Genomic DNA, 20633 nt, shown 5'->3' on the forward strand with positions numbered 1-20633 from the left:
AGAGAGAGTGAGCATGTTGCATGCACAGCTTGGGGGAGGGGCAGAAGGAGAAGGAAAGAGTCTTTAAGCAGACTCTGTTGGCATTTGGAGCTCAATGCAGTACTTGATCCTATGACCCTGAGATCACAACCTCAGCTGAAACCATGAGTCAGACTCCCAACCAGCTGTGCTAGCCAGGTGCCCTACATACAGGTGGGTAAAAAAGCCAGTTTGGTAGTCTCCAGGGCCAGGGTGCTTTGTCATGATCTTTGACATGGAGATATGCAGTTCTCTCCTTAAATGAGATTATGAACTTTTCTAATATTGCTCTTCCTACAGAGCTCCGATTTCCAGTATGTAAATTCCTGGAAGAACTTCACATGAACTGTCTTGCCTGGAATGTTTCAGGGAAAGCACACCTCAAAAGACCTAAAACCACTTAGGGTCCTGTACATTGGCTATAGTGTTTTATTTTATTTATTTATTTATTTTTTTTTTTAATTTTTTTATTTATTTATGATAGTCACAGAGAGAGAGAGAGAGAGAGAGAGAGAGGCAGAGACACAGGCAGAGGGAGAAGCAGGCTCCATGCACCGGGAGCCCGACGTGGGATTCGATCCCGGGTCTCCAGGATCGCGCCCTGGGCCAAAGGCAGGCGCCAAACCGCTACGCCACCCAGGGATCCCCGGCTATAGTGTTTTAAAATAAAAGAAGTTAATACTGTGGCAAAGTGAAGTCTTTAGTATCTTGATTAGAATTCTTTTGACCTCTCAAATCAACTTAGTTTTGCTTAGCAGTTAATTGAATATATTAGTTTTAGAGTAAGTTTTATAGAATTATAGTTTTCTTTAGTGTATCTCAAATGTGAGAGACACTTTTTGCTTTTTAACATTTTCAGCTTATTTTTGAAGTTAAAGATAATAAATACTAAAGCAATTTCACTTCCCAATTATTTTATGTTACCTGTGCTCTTTGCCTAAGTCTATTATATATGTATGGTAGAAAAACTGTAATGGTGGGCTACTATGTATCTTTTCCCCATTCTGCATTCTCTGATGCCATGTTGGTAATTTGAAATTGATTATGGTTAGTAGTAGTCATACTGCAGAAATTGGCAAATGCTACACAACTTTTTCCCATAGATGGTTAGGTGTTAGATATTTACTAGCACACCACTGCCTAACCTCTGCTTAGTTTCCATTTAGTTCTTCTCAGTCTTTTTCTTAGGAAAAGAGATCTTAGAAAGGTCCTTTCCTCTGAGGGAAAAGGCTCGTGGATCCTTATCTCTTGACTGGGCCTGTTATTGACTTATATTTATACAGAGCCTACTGGCACACATTTCTGAATGTCACCAGTTACTCCTTTTGCTGTCTGTATGCTATGTGCATGTTCTGCTTGATAGAACATTCTAATCACCTCCTGTCCAGCCTTTTTTTTTTCTCCCCAGTATCAGCACTGCTTTTGGGAGATACTGGTTTGAGATCTGGTTGCTTTCTGTTTCGTCTATACCATAATAGTTTACTGCTTATTTTGGACTGATATAAAACATGACAGGAAAGATATGAGACAGGAAAGAATAAAGATGCAGAAGTAGTTATTGATGGAGAGTAGGGAGGTTGAGTAAGTTCACATCAGACAAGCTCTGACTTTTCAGTGAAATGGAAGTAGTTTGTGGAAAGGGTGGGATGGTGATGGGGGCTTAAGAAGATAGGACATAGTTTCCAGTACTTACTATGGAAAAAAAAAAATCATGGATGACTTGCTGAGGCTATATGCCAAGAATGTTTGGTAAATTAGTTTAATAAATGTGATTAATTTTTCTTCAATAGTTCTTAGTCCAAGAGCAGGAAAGGGAAAAATCCAGGGACTTCTTAGGTTGAATTAAGAATGGGCAAATCAGGGACATCTGGGTGGCTCATGGTTGAGTGTCTGCCTTCAGCTCAAGGCATGATCCTGGAGTCCTGGGATCGAGTCCCACATTGGGCCCCCTGCATGGAACCTGCTTCTCCCTTTGCCTATGTCTCTGCTTCTCTTTCTGTCTCTGTCTTTCATGAATAAATACATAGAATCTTTTTTTAAAAATGGGCAAATCAGATTAGAATGCTAGGTGTGTGAGAAATTTGGCAAGGGATAGGCTAGTGAAGGTATAATCTAGGCTTCATTTTGCTTGTACTTACTCCTCTTGTTTGAACTGTATTTTTTCTTAGTTTATGTTATTTTGGTTTGTTTATTTTTAATATATGATGTTGCACACTGCCTTACATTCTTCTAAGACAAGCTTGATAGTGTATAAATAAATAGTAAGGGTTTGGTTTATTAGAGTAGCTCAAATAAGAAATAATTCTTTTAATTTTTGAGAATTCTTATGTTTCCATCACCCATCTGATCAGAATTTGTCTTGCCTTTTCTAATTAGAGAATATTCTGAAAAAAACCACAATTATTCTGAAGAGTATTATTTGACAGATAATTGAGTGATATTTATTATTCCTTTATTCTTTGGAAATACCTTGGTTTATTCTTTTAAGATAAAAGAAAATCTATAGCACAAATCCTTCAGTAAATAATTTACAAGTTTCTTCCCCTGTTTTTCTTAATAATTTATTCTCCCCTTCCTCCATGAATTCTTTTTCATTTTATTGAGACATAATTGACATATAACCTTGTATTACTTTTAGGTGTAAAACATAATGATTTGATAAATGTATCTATTGTGAAATGATTATCACAGTAAGTTAACATCCATAGCAACCCATAGTTAAATTTTTTTTTTTTTTCTTATAATAAGGACTTTTAAGATCTAGTCTCTTAGGGAAGCCTGGGTGGCTTAGTTGGTTAAGTGGCCAACTCTTGATTTCATTCAGGTCATGATTTCAGGTCCTGGGATGGAGCCCCAGGTATGGCTCCATACTCAGTGTGGACTTGGCTTGCTTGTGCCACTCCTATGGCACAAGCACAGTGTACCCTTGCTTGCATTCTCTCTTTCTCTCTCAGATAGATAAAATCTTTAAGAATTCTCTTAACAACTTTCAAGAACACTATACAGTATTATTAACTGTAGTCACTATGTTGTGTGGTACATCCCCAGGATTTATTTATTTTCTTCTTTATTTTTGAGAGAGAGAGTGGGAGAAGGGGCAGAGGGAGAGGGAGAGAGAGAGAAACTTAAGCAGGCTCCACGCCCAGTGCAGAGCCCGCTTTGGAGCTCCATCTCACAACCCTGAGATCATGACTTGAGCTGAAATCAAGAACTGGGTGCTTAACTGACTGAGGCACCCAGGCACCCCTCCCTTTTTAAATTATTTATTTTTAAGGACATATTTATGTTTTAACTGGAAGTTCATAACTTTTGATCACCTTCACCCCTTTTGCATCACCACCCATCCACCCTCCACCTCCCCCACTCTGGCCTCTGGCCACCACCAATTTCTACTCTATATTATTTATAAATTTGTGGGTTAAAAAAATACTCCACATATAAGTGAGATCATTGAATATTCACTTTTGACTTGTTTAGCATAAGTCCTTCGAGGTCCATCCATGCTGTTACAGATGGCTAGTATTTCCTTCTTTTTATGGCTGAATAATATTCCATTATATATCTATACCACATTTTCTTTATTAATTCATTGATGGACACAGGATATTTCCATGTTTTTGCTATTATAAATAATGATGCATGAACATGGGGGTATAGATATCTTTTCAAGCAAGTGATTTTTGTTTCCTTTGGATGTATACTCAGAAGTGGAATTGTTGGATCATATGGTAGTTCTATTTTTAATCTTTTTGTTTTATAAGATTTATTTTTTTTAGAGAGAGAGACGCAAGTGGATGGAGGGGTAGAGGGAGAGAAGGAATCCCAAGCAGACTCTGTGCTGAGCTCAGAGCCTGACTTGGAGCTGAACCCATGACCCAGAGATCATGACCCAAACCAAAACTAAGAGTCAGATGCCCAACCAACTAAGCCACGCAGCTGTGCCCTATTTTTAATTTTTTTGAAGAACTTCCACGGTAGTTTTCATAGTGGCTGCACATTTCCTGCCAACAGCGTATGAGCATTCCCTTTTTTCTGCATCTTCTCCAACAATTGTTGTTTCTTGTCTTTTTGATGACAGCCATTCTGATGGGTTTGAGATGATATCTCATTGTGGTTTTGATTTGTATTTCACTAATTACGTTTTATATGGGGACCTATGAAGATTTTCCTTTAAAAAGAGGGAAAACATGGAAAAAACTTATAGATAAGGAAGAAAAAAAACAGACTGTTATGGAATCTTTGAAGACTGAAAGAAGTAATTTATAAAGAAAAAAAAGCAAAACATGAATTATATATAATATTTGAGAGATATAGTATCATTGAATTTATTACATTTAAAGATTCATAAAATCCTTTTTTTCTCTAACATATGCAGGTAAAATTTTCTATAAACTGAATTAGTATTCCTCCTTGTTTTAGCATTATTATGCAATGGAATTGTTTTTCTTTAGCAATTGAAAAACTTTAAACCTGCTTGTGCACATAAGATGCAATGTATGGTGTAGGAGATGAAGAAGGTATAGCAAATGAGAAAAACATCTTTTGCATAAGTTCCTGATGAGAATTTTTATTACTAATACTTTAAAAATTCCTTTTTAATTAATTGAATATTTTGATTACTTAAGATTATTTTTAACATTTTGTGTGATAATTATAAATTAATAGGATTCTGTTCCCTTAGTAGCCTATGTTAAGTAAAAAATACACAAGATTAAATATACAGGATAGCAGCTTAGTGGGTTATTAGAAGAAGCCAGGTGAAGCCACATTAGGAAAGATATTTTTGATTTCACTCCTAAACATTACTTAATCCTACTGAATTGAACAAGCCATAGCTTTATCCTAAATTATTGTGCCTAGCACCTTGTGTACTGATTAATGTAATAGAGATGCTTTTTCATATCTTAAATGGCACATAAAAGATAGAGACTAGAGTACTTAATAGATTGTTGAAAAAGTTTTAAGTAGTGTGTCCCATCTGTATGGACTTTGTACTGTAACTGTCACATGGCAGTTGTTTTGAAACAAATAGATGCATTTCTGTATTGTTGGTAACATTTTGTTTGGATTTTTTGCTTGTTCAGTGTTTTGTGGAGTTTAGGGAATAACAATTCTACTGTCACCTAAATGTATTATATTACTTTTGGTGGGGATGAGAATGAACATGAGAAATTAGAGAATATCATGACAAGGGTTATTGTTACAAAATGAGAAACAAAAGGAAAGAAAAAAATTAGTGAAAAAAAAAAGCCAAAACAGTAATTCCTAAAAAGATACTTGTTTCTATATCCCAAATGAATTGGAACTGGGAGCGACTGGGTGCCTTAGTCTGTTAAGCATCTGCCTTTGGCTCAGGTCATGATCCCAAGAGTCCTAGGATTGAGCCCAACATTTGGCTCCTTGCTCAGCAGGGAGCCTGCTTTTCCCTCTCCCTCTGCCACTCCCCCTTCTTGTGTGCGATCTCTCTGTTAAATAAATTAATAAAATCTTTTAAAAAATGAATTAGAACTAAGAAATATTACATTTTACTTCAACTGATAGAAATGATGATAATATTAAGGTTATGATCTGTAAAGACAAGGAATTATTCCTTTTCTGTGATATAATTTGATATCTTTCTATTGGCATTTCTGTTTTGATGTTTGTTGTATTTGTTATTATTCACTAACAATATCTAACATTTGTGGGGTTTTCACAATTTAGGATTGCCAATAGGTTGTTTCAAAATATACTCATTATTTCGATTAGGAATACGGCTAGGTGTTTACTTCTCATACTAGTTTTATTTATTTATTTTTTTTTCATACTAGTTTTAATCCTTCATATGGGACAAACAGTAGCAATTTGGTATATTACACTTTATTTGTATTTTAATTTTTTTAAAAAAAGATTTGTACAGAACATGAAAGACTCCTAACTCTGGGAAACGAACTAAGGGTGGTGGAAGGGGAGGTGGGCGGGGGGTGGGGGAGACTGGGTGACAGGCACTGAGGTGGGCACTTGACAGGATGAGCACTGGGTGTTATTCTATATGTTGACAAATTGAACACCAATAAAAAATTTATATATAAAAAAAGATTTATATATATATATATATATATATATATTTTAGAGAAGAGAGTGTGCAAGCAGAGGAGGGGGAAGGGCAGAGGGAAAGAATTTTCAAGCAGATTCCTCATTGAGATCAGAGCCCAACATGGCCTCCATCTCACTGCCTATAAGATCACAACCTAGGCTAAAACCAAGAGTTGGACACTCAACTGACCCAGTCACCCAGGCGCCCCTGTATTTAAATTTTGATGACAGTCTATGAATCCAAGGAATAAAGTACTTGGTTGTTCTAGTAATAGACATATAAAAAATTTTAAGTAACACACGATAAATTACTTCCTTGTGTTTTCATTGGTCATATTTTTAGTGTTAAAATTTTTACTCATCAATTTTGCTTAAATAAATCAAAATTTTTAGATATTAAAACTAAAGCCTTAAACATTAGTTTGCATTTTAGCAATTAATGTATATGCCTTAGTAACACAATAGCATGTTGTATTTAACTCTGTTACTGGAGTTCAAAATTTAAAGCTGTCACTTAATAAATATTAGTTTGATAATATTTACTGTATTAAGGAGAGAGAATTGTGAATTTTGATGCAGTATGACTTCAAATGACAAGAAATTTTTGACAATGCTTGGTGAGAGAATTCTAAGATGCATTCAAGGATACTGATATAAACTAAGGGTACTTGTACGTAAACTAAATATCAAACATCATTTTATCTATTATGACCATTTTTATAAAGATAGCACTATAAGTTAGACTTTTAAAGAATTACTTTCTGATCATTCTTTTAAATTTGCAGAAAATGGGGTCCCTGGGTGCCTCAGTTGGTTAAATTTGCAGAAAATGTATTAAAAAACTTTGCTTTTAACAGTTTCTCATGAATTTTTAAATGGGCATTTATAATTGGCAAAATCAAGATTTTAAAAATCTTTTTGTAGACTTTTGCTGTGTTAGCCACTAGGTATGTGTGACTACTTGAATTTAAATTGATTAAAATTAAAATTTAAAAATCGGTTCCTCAGTCATATTAGACATGTTATAATTGCTCCATAGCTATATATAGCTAGTGGCTGCTGTATTGGCTACTGCAGTTATGGATTATTCTAACATAAAGTTCTGTTGGACGATCAGACTGAAGTTTCAGTGTTTAATTCTAATGTCCAAACATTTTATTGTGGTGAAATATGTATAATATAAAATATACCATCTTAATCTTTTTTTTTTAAAGATTTTATTTATTTATTCATGAGAGACACAGAGAGAGGCAGAGACATAGGCAGAGAAGCAGGCTCCATGCAGGGAGCCTGATACGAGACTCAATCTTGGGACTCCAGGATCATGCCCTGGACCGAAGGCAGGTGCTCAACTGCGGAGCCACCCAGGTGTCCCCCATCTTAATCATTTTTAAGTGGTATAGTTCAGTGGTATTACATACGTTAATAATTATTATTGTATTAAATACAATAATAATCTTTCCCTATAGAATTTTTCATCTTGTAAAAATTGAAGCTATCTACATATTAAAAAGTAACTCCCCATTCCTTCCTCCCCTCCAGTCCCTGGCAACCACCATTCCACTTTCTGTCTCTAATTTTAAGTACTCTTAAGTACCTCCTGTAAGTGGAATCATACAGTATTTGTCTTTTTAGTGACTGGCTTCTTTCACTTAGAGTAATGTCTTCAAGTTCATCCATGTCACGGCATATTGCAGAATTTTCTTTTTTTTAGCTGGATAATAGTCCATTGTATGTGTACATATTTTACTTCTCCGTTTATATGTTAGTGGTTACTGGGGTTGCTCCCATAATTAGCTGTTGTGAACCATGCAGTTATGAACTTTGGTATACAGATATTTCTTTGAGAATGGATTATATGGTAATTCTATTTTTAATTTTTTGAGGAACCACCATATTGCTTTCCAAAGCAGCTGTACTGTTTTACATTCCCATCAGCAGTGCACAGTTTTCCAGTTTCTCTATATCTTGCAAACACTATTTTCTGTTTTCATTTTGATAATAGTTATCCTATTGCATGCTAGGTAGTATCTCACTGTGGTTTTGATTTTCATTTTTCTAGTGATTAATAATGTTTAGCATCTTTTCATGTGCTTATTAGTCATCTAAATGCTTTCTGTATCTTATTTATTTATTTGCGCTTTTAAAAGAGTGGAGTGTGAGCCAGTGCAGAGGCTGGGGGAAGGAGAAAGAGAGAATCTTAAGTAGGCGCCATGCTCATTGCAGAGTCTGATGGCAGGGCTGATCTTATGACCCTGAGATCATGATTTGAGCTGAAATCAAGAGTCAGTTGCTTAACTGACTAAACCACCCAGGCACCCCTCTATATCTTATTTAAATCCTTCTTCAACATGAATGTAGACTTAAGAAACAGTTATAGTAATACTAGCTTTTAAGGTATTATTTTTTTTTAATGTATTAGTCTCTTACATCATGTAAAAAACAAGAAATGGAGTTTCAATCCATTGTTATAATAATACTAGCTTTTATAATTGATCATGTATTAACCTTTGTTGAGATCTTTATTTCTCCAAAATGGACTCTGAGTTACCTAGTGTCCTTTTTTTTTCACCGTGCAAGACTCTCTTGAACATTTCTTGTGGGACGAGTCTGGTGGTATCAAACTCCCCCAGCTTTTGTATGTCTAGGACTAATTTCTCACACACTTTATTTTCTTTTAAAGATTTTTATTTATTTATTCATGAGAGACACACACACACAGAGAGGCAGAGATACAGGCTCCTCAATATTTGGAGGACATGGTTGGTTGCCCATTGTGGCTCCTAATAGCTGTATGTAAGTTACTGCAGGAGCATATGCACAGCTGCCTGCCATGAGGCTTGGTTGGAGAATGGGTAGCTGTGACTGCTGAGAGCTGAAAATGACGGAAATTAATGACAGTTTACCTCTGCAAGTCTTTCCTTGCAAGTCCGTAAGCCTTTAGTAGAATCCAGAATTCCAGAATAATTGCATCAAACAGATTCTGCCAATGCTGTCAGTTTCCAGGCGGAGAAACAGATTTCCATTGCTTTGGACTCTGCCATCAGTGCTGCATCTCTTATGTTGGTTCGTTTAAACATGTAGCATTATTGCATGTGTGTTTATGATACTTACAGAGACACATGGAATTGCTTTTTATATTTATTATTGTCCTTCTTATAGAAGTGTATGTGCTTTTCTGTACGTAGTCATTGTATATTCTGTGGTCACACATACTTGTGTATATTTTTATATATTTTTCACGTATACCTGAATTTTATTTTAATAGAAACCATAGCTAATGGTAGAAGATAATAATAAATGTATGAACTTATATTTATTTTTTTATGTAGGCAGTGTTCAGAATGTGACCAGGCAGGGAGCAGTGACATGGAAGCAGACATGGCCATGGAAACCTTACCAGATGGGACCAAACGATCAAGGAGGCAGATTAAGGAACCAGTGAAATTTGTTCCACAGGATATGCCTCCAGAACCCAAGAAGATTCCAATAAGAAACACGGTAATTTTTTCCCCATTTATCATAATCATCACAAAATTCTGAGGCCAGAATTTATGAGGTGAGAAAGACAAAGCGTGAACAAATACTCAGGAGTCAAAGAAAGAAACCAGAATATTGCTATTGGTCATTCTTAAGAGATTATTGTTTTACATTATGAAGGACAGCATACATACCTGAGAACTTATGGTTTCTGTGTTCAACTTAAAGCATAATAATAATGAATACCCACTGTCTCCATTGACCTGCTTAAAAAATTGAACATTACCAAAGGCTTTGATGTCCCATGTGAATCCTTGGTAGTCACACTACATCTATCTAGCACAGAGGTCACCTTCATCCTCCATTGTATATTTGTCATTCTCTTCTTCTTCTTTTTTTTTTTTTTAATAATTACTCTCCAGATAATGTGTATTCATAAATAATACATAGTTCTGCAGGTTTTGAATGTTGTACAAATGGAGTCAGACTTTTTCCTTTTGTTATTTGATACTTTAACCAATATTATATTGATTTGACTCATAAATCTGACTCATATGGTCTGTGTAGTTATAATTCATTTATATTCACTAATGTGTGTTTTTTTAAATTAAAAACTATATATTCTGTAAATCATATATTCTGTAGATGGCAGTTTTGTTTCTATCTTTTTCCCTTTTGTAAACAATTCTGTTTTAAATATTTTTGAAAATGTTTCCTGAAGCATGGTAACAGGGAGGTAGGGTATATATCAAGGTGTTATTTGCTTAGTTTTCGGGTTGTGTATCTTCAGTTTTGCTAGGTATTTCCAGTGTGTTCCAAACCAGTTTACATTCAGAACAATGAATAATCTAACTGTTGCCTCCCAAATTTATTGTGTCCAATATTTTAATGCTTTCCAATGTGATAACATGTAACGGTGTATCATTTTATTTTGCATTTCCTTCAGTACTAACAACCTTGAATAGCTATAAATTTTGGTAAGTTGCATTTTCTCTTCTAGGAAATGTAAATGCCACTCTTTTCTAGTTTTTCTGTGAGATTGTTAGTTTGTCATTAAAATTTTTTTGAGATTAAAGTTTAAGTAGTTTCTTCCAGAGGTCATTTATATTTATTACCTGGGAAGTCTACCAACCTAAGACCATTTTAAATAAATTTGGTGTGTGTGTCTTTTTCCATTATGCAAGTGGTGTGAATTTCTGCCCCAGACTTGTGAAGGCTGGCTTGCAGTTACAAATTCTTAGAGGAGGCATTTTTTTACCTTGAACCACATCAGACTCTTTTCTTTTATTTTTCTTTTTTTCTTATTTTTTTATTTTTTATTTTTTTCACATCAGACTCTTTTCAAAAAATCTGCCTCCCCCCTGAAGGAAATAAAGATATTTTTAGGATTAGTTGTCATCCTTTGTTTTGTTGCCTATTTAATTTTGAAAGTTTTTGCTTTTTTCCTTAAAGTAACAACTTTCTCAAAAAAATCTCTTTAATCTGTAGTAATCATATTTAATCACTTAAGATCTCTTATTTAAGAGAAGTCATCTAGAGTATTTCATTCAGTTTTGGGTTATGGGTTTATTTGAAATTGATGATACAGATGTGGAAATTGTCTCTAAGATAAATTTAAATAGTTGATTTTCAGTGCTCTAAATTGATGACCTTGAAATTGTTTTATTTATAATTCCCCCTAGTTTAAAACATTCTTTAAGGTCTCACAAATATATTAGGTTTATAAATGAACTGAAGAGAATTTTCATTCTTTAAGTAAGGCTGCTTATTTCTATTTCTAATATGTTTTCTGTAACTTTGATGCCAATATCTGCAGCTACTGTGATCTTAAAGAGCAGTTTTTACTTCATGTGTCTATGCTAGCAAAGATTATCCTTTTATGAAACATTTTTTTTCTTTATTGTTTAAAGAAATCTTTAGGACCAGTGTTTTTATCTTAACTTTGAAGTTATATATAGAGGGGAAATTTCATACCTAGTATAATCCCTAGTTTAGTATTACTTAGGATGAAAGAAGATCCCATATTTTTCTAATTTTCTTGTTTGCTCTTCCAGCCTAGAAATAAAAGGAAGCTTTTAAATTTTCTAATTTAGTCCATTTCTTTTTACCTTATTCTTTGTCTCTAGTTTTCTTGTGTGAAAGTCTTAGTCTTCTTGAAGATATGGGTGGGTAAAACAAAAAAGGATTCCATGGCTAGTAATTTTAGGAAATATGGTATGATTATTTTCTCTCTTAAGGGAATTCAAATACATATTGAAGATCTGAGAAGCACTACTGTTTAGAAAAATGATTAACCTTTCCCCCAACTTATCAAAAGCAATGTATTTTAGACTAATTTTTAATTTTACCATAGAGCCCTGGGTACCACCAGCTTTGGAAATGTTCTGGAGTTCTGGAGGCCGTGAATTAACTTGCATCAGGATCATCTACGGTGTTTGTTGGAATCATCCTAGAGCTAATGAGTTAGAATTAGGGGTTGGGTTGAGCAGATTTCTTAGGTGTTATTCTTATGCAGACTAAAGTTTGAAAATAACTATCTAGATAATATTTATGATTATTACTTTTACTCTTTTCCTTCCTTCTTTCCTCCCTTTCCCCCATGAATCCATACAGCAATTCAGAAAACCTTTGATGAGCATGTTCAATTGGTCAGGTACCTGATCGAGGAATGTAAGAATGAGAGATGCAGAAGAGAGTGATTGAATCATCTTGATCTTGATCTTATCATTTAGGCTGAGTTCTTATGGTTACCTTAATTTTTTATCTTATCATTTCTGTTTCAGAGTGGTATTAACATTTTAAAATATTAGCATGGTTAAAAATGAGGTGGTCTACTTTCTTTTCTTAGAATACTGTTAATTATGGGAATCCAGGTACCTAACTGCCAACTCATTTGTATAACCAAGTATCTTTCACAATAAATAACTGATTTATATCTCCCTTTGTTTAATTTTTTAATTGTTGTTCCTAGTATATTCCTACTTATACTTTTTATTTTAGTACATACATTTTGGAATATTCTATTCTTAAGTTTCTTAAAATAATTCTTGCTTTTCTTAGTTTTTATTTTTCCTGCCATTATTGATCAAAGTGTACTTCATTTCACAATAGTCATATTGCTGTATCAGAATTTTAAAGAAAATTTACCTTTGTCACATAGGGAATTCGTGACATATATCCTAAGCTTTTATTTCTCATTTCAAAATAATATTTCACTTAATAAAACTGTTAAAATGATAAATGGTCTGACAACTTTCTATCCATTTCTATTAACTTTAAGTTCCTTTAGGTTATAGTACTAGCACAATTTTTAGAAAAATAGTTTGGGCTGTTTCATGCCAGTAAAAATGATTTTTTTTCTTGTTTCAAAAATTTATTTTGTGAGATATGCGAATTGATATTGTTAGAATAATTGTATTTTTGAAAATTCAGACTTTATGATTAAGTGTATAGCACTTTAATCTTTTTTTTTTTTTTTTTTTTAAGAACTGTCTCTGTAGAGTTGCCTAAGAACCATCAAAAATATAAAATGATCATGGCTGCCATAGATTGAAGTCCCATTTTTATTGAACAGATTTTCTTCCCACTGCTATTACTTTCTCAGTTTTATACTTTATATCTTTATGTAACATCATGATGGTAGTAAAGGAGGAAGGAAAGGATTTCCATGTTGGAATATTTGAGTAAATCTTGGTATGTTGCTACTGTTAATTTAACTTCTGTTTATCCATATTGCTAATAAACCCAACCATTCTATTATTTTGTCTTTTTTCCTACTATTTGATCATTGGATATCTTACTTCATTACTTTCTTCAAAGGATTAAGTCAGAAGAGGACGTAAGGGATTAGTCTACCTTTATCTAAGATTGTTTAATAGTAATAATACCTAACATTTTTTGAAGACTCATCATATGCCAGACACTGTACTAATTCTCCAACCTACTCCCCCTTTTAAAAAATAAGTTAGTATTTGGCTATTATGACATTCGTTTTACTCAAAATGAAACAGACACACAAAGCTTGAGTAAACTATTTATAATCTTATAGGTAGCAAGCAGAATAGGACATAAACTCAGCCCGAATTAAGAAATTGTGGGCTTTTATTGTTTTGTTTGTTTTTTAAGGTCTGTAGAAAAGATTTAGTTGAGGTACAAATGGAGTTGTAAAACATTTTGTTTTTAGGTAGCATAGTCGGGAATGTGATACCAGAAGGTTTGTGTGTCTTTGTTATCTATGGTAAGACAGGCATATATCCACTTACTAATTTGTATACCGAGTTTGTTCACATCAAGTATGATTCAACACTCCTTTTCTTTGCACTTTCAATTGAGTGCGATGTGTTTCCCCCACCCCAAGCTTGTACAAGAGCATCGTGTCATTCCTTTCAGTCACAGTACAATAGTGTAGAAGTGAATATAAATGTTTGAAGGTTATTCTACCTTGAGGAAATTGATATTAAAAAAAAGTACAAACAGCAAATCTATACACTCACAGTAAATGTGTATATTAGCCACCAGTATATGTTTATTTTACTGTTCTATGTTGGTTTGTTTTTTTTCCCTCTAAACTGTGAATACTGTGAAACTTGGTATAGAAAAAAAAGAGCATAGGCTTTGGTATTGGCAATGAGGATGGAGAAGTAAATAGTGGTTTTTGTTTCCTAACCAGTTACTCCAAATCTACCTAAAACATTTGGCTTATTGCATCTCAGCTTTTCTGATTAAGCAGCAAATATCTTTTTGATTTGTTCGTTTGGTTTGATCAGTGTTAAGAGAGATGGGGCCATAGACTCAAATTTTGTGCTCTACTGCCTTTGTGCCAAATATGGCTGCTATTAGAAGAATGGCATCCACTTTTTCCTGCTGACAGGCAGTTTCCATTTATCATAGGCCAGAGAGTGCATTGGGAAATAGAACACTTCAGCAAACCTTACTACATTTTTATTTTTTAGATATTGGGGAAAGTCATTTTTCATTTTACTCTACTCTGATTTCCTTAATAAGGATTTATAGAAATCTGAACAAATACAGCATATTTTGAGACAGTAAATCCAATAAGATATAGATGCTTTTCAAAATAAGTAGTCCCAGTGTTACTTTTCTAATTTTTTTCTACCCAAAGATGATAAAAGATTAGCCAGAAAAGTTACTTGAAAAAAATGATAGCACTAAATATCTGGTGTTTAAAAATAATGTGTGAAATAGCTATTTTTAAGTTTGAAAGAATGAAAATACTGTATTTTCAGAAAATATTCCTCCTGTACAAACATGGAGATTTCTCTCGGATTCATATTTTCATGTTATCTCATATTTAATTGTTAGCTTACCATCATTTAAAAAAATTTATTCTGCATGTTGGAATTACTTTTAAGTTAGGTTTTAACTATGAAAGTAATACGTGAATACTTTTTTGTCATAAGAAATTCAAAAGTATGAGGTCTCCTTTGACTTTCCTCCCAAAATTACCCTTCTGCAGCCCAATTCACTTGCCTTGAATCTATCTTTATTATAAGGGTACATATTTTGAACTTTGATTACCTGACATTTCTTTTGATGTATCTGTCAAACAAAAAATAAGAAAAAAGTAATCAATGAGTCATGGAAAAGTAATATGGGCATAGTTCAAGAAACATGGAAATATTAAAGTATTTATAAGTAAAAGAAGAATGATTTGGTTTTAGAAAATCCTTCACATATTGTTTCCTGCTCCAGGAAAATAACTTAGTAATATCATCTGAGATTGATTCACAAATATCCCATCTTCAGTATTTCAGTGTCTCAGTAACCATATTTTCTGTTTTATTACTGGGCACAAATAGGAAGACTAAGTCTAAAGAAGAAAAAGAATTGAAAAATATATTTTTACTTAACCATTATCTATTATGTACTTTGTATTTTATATTAATTGTCATTACTATGCTATGAGGTAGTTACTAATGTCATTGCCATTTTATAGTTGAGAAACTGAGGCAAAGCATATAAGTAACTTGCCTAAGGACATACAGCTTCTAAGGGCATAGAGCCAGGAATCAAACTAAGGTAGCTTCTGAGGCCATTCTTTCAAGTACTTCATTATGCTGCCTTTCCAGGCAAGATCACCTTGATTATTCCTGGCATTTGTCCCTGGGCCAGAATCACAGGGTCCTCATGCTTTTAGCAGCTTAGTGGCTGACAGTTTGGTCAGGAAAATGGAATTTATTCTGTGGAGAATTAGAGACTTATGCCACTGTTGGTATAGCTAGCTGGGTCTGTAGATGTCAAGAAAACTCTCACCATGTGTCAGAGGGTTCTGCTGAACATCAGAGAAAGTGTCAGTGAAATTTCTATCCTGAAGCACTGAGTAGGTTGGTAGGAGCTAACAACAGGTCAGAGAATTTGACAGTGAAGCTCTCAGCCTGAAGAACACTGTTGAGTGGGTGGAAAAATGAGAATTTGTGGGGGATGTCTGCAAAGCCTGCCAGGACCATAAAGTGGGAGCTAATGGAAAGGTCTAGAAGGCTGCAGCATGTAAAAAAACTAATAAGCATCTGACTCCCATGACCTCCTGAGTAAAATGGCCTTCACTTAAATGTGTCAAATCTGAGATTATTGACATGGAACCATAGACAGAAGGTGAGAGGGAGGGCTTTGGGAAATGTGGTTTCCAGCCTTAAACAGCATAAGTAAGGTGGTGGTAGTGTTGATGGAGGTGTGTTTCAGATTAACCACGGACAATCTAGGATAGTAACCAAATGCAGTTTTAAAAAGTGCCTAATGTACTAGTACTTGGCAGGTAGTCTAAGAAATAACATTTCTAGACTCCTTATCCCTTCCTTTTCTTTTTTCTTTGACGACTGTAATACTATTTCATCCATATTCTCCAGCTCTGAGAATTTTGCAAAGCTTGCAATAAGTTCTTGTTAAAATGGTTAAATGAATTACTGACAATAAAATACAGGCAGTGACTTAAAGAATTGTAAAATACCAAAAAGGATAATCTCGGTGTTGGCTAAAGAAGGTGAACCTGAGCTTTTTACAAACTCAGCAGTGTTTAAAATAAGAGAGAGGGTTAACTACTTTTCTAAGTTTCTGAATATCCAGCTGAGCCCTTACGATGTTTGCCATTTATTTATGAATGAGTTGCAGGTTTTTTCCTCTCCTTTCCCCCCCCCCTCTCTCTTTTTTTTTTTAATTAATTAAAAGAAAGTAACATGGATGAAGTAGAGGATCTTAAAAAAAAAAGCTTCTTGTGATAGAGGATAATGTTGGCCTCCATAACTCTGTGACTTTCTTCCTCTGTTCCTCTGTCTTTGTAGAAGCCATTCAGAAGCTTTTCTCAGAGATTTTGGCAGAGAGCTCCTTCTATTTAAATTACATTAAGCATTTCTTTTCTGTAGAATTCCTACAATTGGTATTATCCATAGCCAATGTCAGAAGTCTTCTTTAATGCAATTTGTTTTTTAGTAGTTGAGCCTAGGCTTTGGATCTATACATTCAGGATATAAGTTAATACTTTATAAAATAGTGACTTTCACATGTCTAAATAATTACACACTGGAGAGAACTAATAGTTTTCACTTCTGTATTGATAGCCAGTAATAATAATTGGGAATAATTTTTTAATACATTTTCACTTACTATAGGAATGAAAATATTTAGTCTTTGGGATTGGTATCTCATTTATCATAATATAATTCAGCTTCTTTTGCACTGGGGGAATTGTTTTTCTTCTCCTACCTGAAAATCTTATAGGACAATGAATTAATTTATATACCTAGCCCAATTTTAAGTGTAAAATGGTCATACTTCATATATAGTATTTTTCTTTGATAACAATATTAGGTAAAAAAATTATTTTTTCTTGAACTTCTTTAAATGTTTGCGGTTTTAATCTTTCAGCAATAGATTTTTATTACAGTACCTCCTTTCCCCTAGTTTCAGATAGTATCTTTTTTCTTCTATCTTTCCAGGTGGTTTCTTTGACATTGAGCCAAAACAGCTTTGTAATCTCATTGATCTTGTAGGTTGGTGTTTTATTGATCTGTGATGCATCACCATCTAGTATCACATCATACATTGGATGATTTTTATAATATTCTAGTTTTAAGAATTAATAGTTTTTTTCCACACCTTTGAGATCCCAGTAATTCTACACTTATTTTGTTCGTTTTCAGCTTTATCTCACATCTCTTAGAAGGTAGATTGTATGTGACTTCTGATTCATGTAACATAGTTCTTAGCCTCAGTGATTTGATCTTTAGCTTTATGTTGTCCTCTTCGGTAAACCTTTAGAGTCAGTAAAGGGAAGACAGTATTTGAAGATAAACTTGTGTTTATAATGGATAGAAACATGAATTTATGTTGTGTTCTCTTTACAACTATAAAAATGATAAGTAATTATCTTTTTTTGTGAGTGCTTTAGTCATATTTACTTTTGAGTTTAATAGTTCCCTGTGTTAAGCAAAAAAAAAAAAAAAAAAAGATTGGCTGTGTGGGAATCCATATTCTCTAGTCTTTACTTGTGATTCCATTACCAGGTTAATTTTTTTCAACATATATCTATTGAGCAACTAATAATGTAAGGCGCTGGGCAATAGACCCTTAATAGAACACCAAAATGAAGACATGTTCTATGCCCTTAAGGAACTCTAGTGATAAAAATATGGCCCTCAATTAAATGTAATTTAATGAGAAAATACATTGTTCATATGAGAGGTGGTTAAGTTGCTTTATCTGGTAACATGATAGTTGTGAAATGGAAGAAGAGAGACAGAAGATGGAGGTGAGCAACAAAGACTACAAGTTGACTATTACTAGTAGAAAAGTATTCTGCTAGCTAAGAAAATCTTCATTTTCCTTTGCCCTAGATTTTGGTGTTAATAAGTTGAAATTTTAAAGTAAGCAAGCTAGACACTTGGAAAAGCATTGGATCCTTCAGCATAAAATTTAGTGTAAAAATTTAGTATCATAATACCTATAGCTGTCTTTCTTACAGCTTGTTTCTATAATAAGCATCTTTTTTTTTTTTTTTAAACAGACTTTATTTATTTGAGAGAGAGAGAGAGAGAGAGCTTGAGCAGTAGGGGTATGGCAGAGGGAAAGGGAGATTTCCCGCTGAGTGAGGATCCTGAGCCAAAGGCAGACACCTAACTGACTGAGCCACTTGGGCGCCCCAACATAATAGCACCTTGCCGGCAACAGCTTCTTGCATTACTAACTTAAGAATTAAGTTAGTAATAATTAATGAGTATTAGCACATTTTCAGCAGAAAAACCACTTGATATTTCAGCCATTTGATTTTTTCAGATAAATAGGTGCAAATAGTTCTTTAACACAGCTCACTTCTTTTAAATTTTTTTCTGTGCTAAGGAAATTCTGATGATTACTGTATTAATTGATGGTAAGAGTTTTTTTTTTTTAACTTTTCTGTTTACTCAATTAGAATCATCTTGTTTATGGATATGACTTATAATTATCCTTTAGACAGTATCCATTAAAATATAATGATATTTTCCTCTCTAGGACATTTTCTTTGTAGCATTATTCCATTTAAAAAGTAGAAGATGGTACAAAATAAACTTCTTGAGAGTTTTAGATGGCATCAAAATCTCTAAAATAGCATAGTGTGTGGTGGAAGTACCTGGACTAGCACATGGTAGATTTTTTTTTTTAATTGGGTTCAATTTGCCAACATATAGCATAACACCCAGTGCTCATCCCATCAAGTGCCCCCCCTCAGTGCGCGTCACCCAGTCACCCCCACCCTCCGCCCACCTCCCTTTCTACCACCCCTTGTTCGTTTCCCAGAGTTAGGAGTCTCTCATGTTCTGTCTCCCTCTCTGATATTTCCACATGGTAGATTTGAATTGTAATTCACACTCTGCCAATAACCCATTATGCAGAACTGGGTAAGTACTTTACTTTGTTTGTACTCCGTATCCTCATTTATAAAATAAATTAAATAATCTGCAGTCTTTTCTAGAACTAAAAGTCTCATCTAAATTCACATTTGCATTTATTATTTTATCCTTAACACTATTAATTAGAGGGTTAAAGTACATACATTGATATTAAAAGAATCTAGAGACAGTAATTCTTTGTGATTAGGCTTCATGACATGTAATAAATTTTTTTTTTAAAGACCATATTTGTTGATAACCTTTTTTTTTTCGCCTTTCTGGCAGTTAACTTTATTTTTATTGTTATTCTGAAAAAAATGTTATGTAGGAGACACTTTTCAGCAAATAGGCTACCAGATGTGTATACTGTACATTGACTTGTTTCCAAAATTTTGTTTCTTTGAAATTGTCCTTTTGTTCACTTTTCAAAGTGACATTTGATTGTTTTACTTAGCCAATTTCATACTGACTTCTTTATGATAGTAACTTCGCAAAGATAAAATATTGCTTAACAAGAATAGAAACATGCTTTCTCACTTTATGAATACTTTTTACTATGTTACTGTTATAAAGCTGAGTGGGCAAGGATGAGGCAGATGCTGAAGAAACCATACAGTGAGACTGTCCCACTTAGTAAATTTTAAGGATTCTCACTGATCCAGTTTATTTTTAAAGGAAGGCATAAATAGAGTTTTAAAAATGACTTTTTTGGCCATCCATTATTTTTCAATTTTTTGGGTTCCTTGAGTTTAAGAGCAACTCTTCTTACAACATTCAACTTTTTTGTAAATGTATATATATATATACATTTTAATTGGGTTCAATTTGCCAACATATAGCATAACACCCAGTGCTATACACACACACACACACACACACACACACACACACACACAGAGTCAGCCATGTCAAATAATTTCTGAAGTATTTTGTCCGGAGCCCATTTTCCTCCAGTTTTAATCTAAATTGTTTTTTTTTTTTTTGGTCATTCTTGGACTTTGCTTCATCATCATCATGGGACTTCCTTTAAGCTTTCATAGGTGGAATTTTTTGCTGCTTGCATTTAAAGTTGTCTTTTTTTTTTTTTTTTTTTTTTCATTTAGGCCTGTATCTTGATGGGGGAACTTCTTCAATGACTTACTTAGTAAAAGTTAGTGAGAGGTAAATTTTTGAGATCTTACA

General features: G+C 33.7%; 1 protein-coding gene across 9 annotated transcripts in view; it reads left to right on the forward strand.

The window, feature by feature from the left end:
• Positions 1-20633, forward strand: part of PHF14 (PHD finger protein 14) — a 233057-nt gene that overhangs the window by 74362 nt on the left and 138062 nt on the right. For all 9 annotated transcript variants that reach the window (XR_007401929.1, XR_007401930.1, XR_007401931.1 and 6 more), the window contains exon 14: positions 9426-9594. Coding sequence is in view for 4 of the 9 variants with exons in the window: in XM_049093413.1 (XP_048949370.1) it covers positions 9426-9594 (169 nt within the window). In the remaining 5 variants the exon portion in view is untranslated. The remainder of the gene's footprint in view (positions 1-9425; positions 9595-20633) is intronic.

The sequence above is a fragment of the Canis lupus genome, chromosome 14 (genome assembly GCF_003254725.2).
Source record: "Canis lupus dingo isolate Sandy chromosome 14, ASM325472v2, whole genome shotgun sequence".
NCBI lineage: Eukaryota > Metazoa > Chordata > Mammalia > Carnivora > Canidae > Canis > Canis lupus.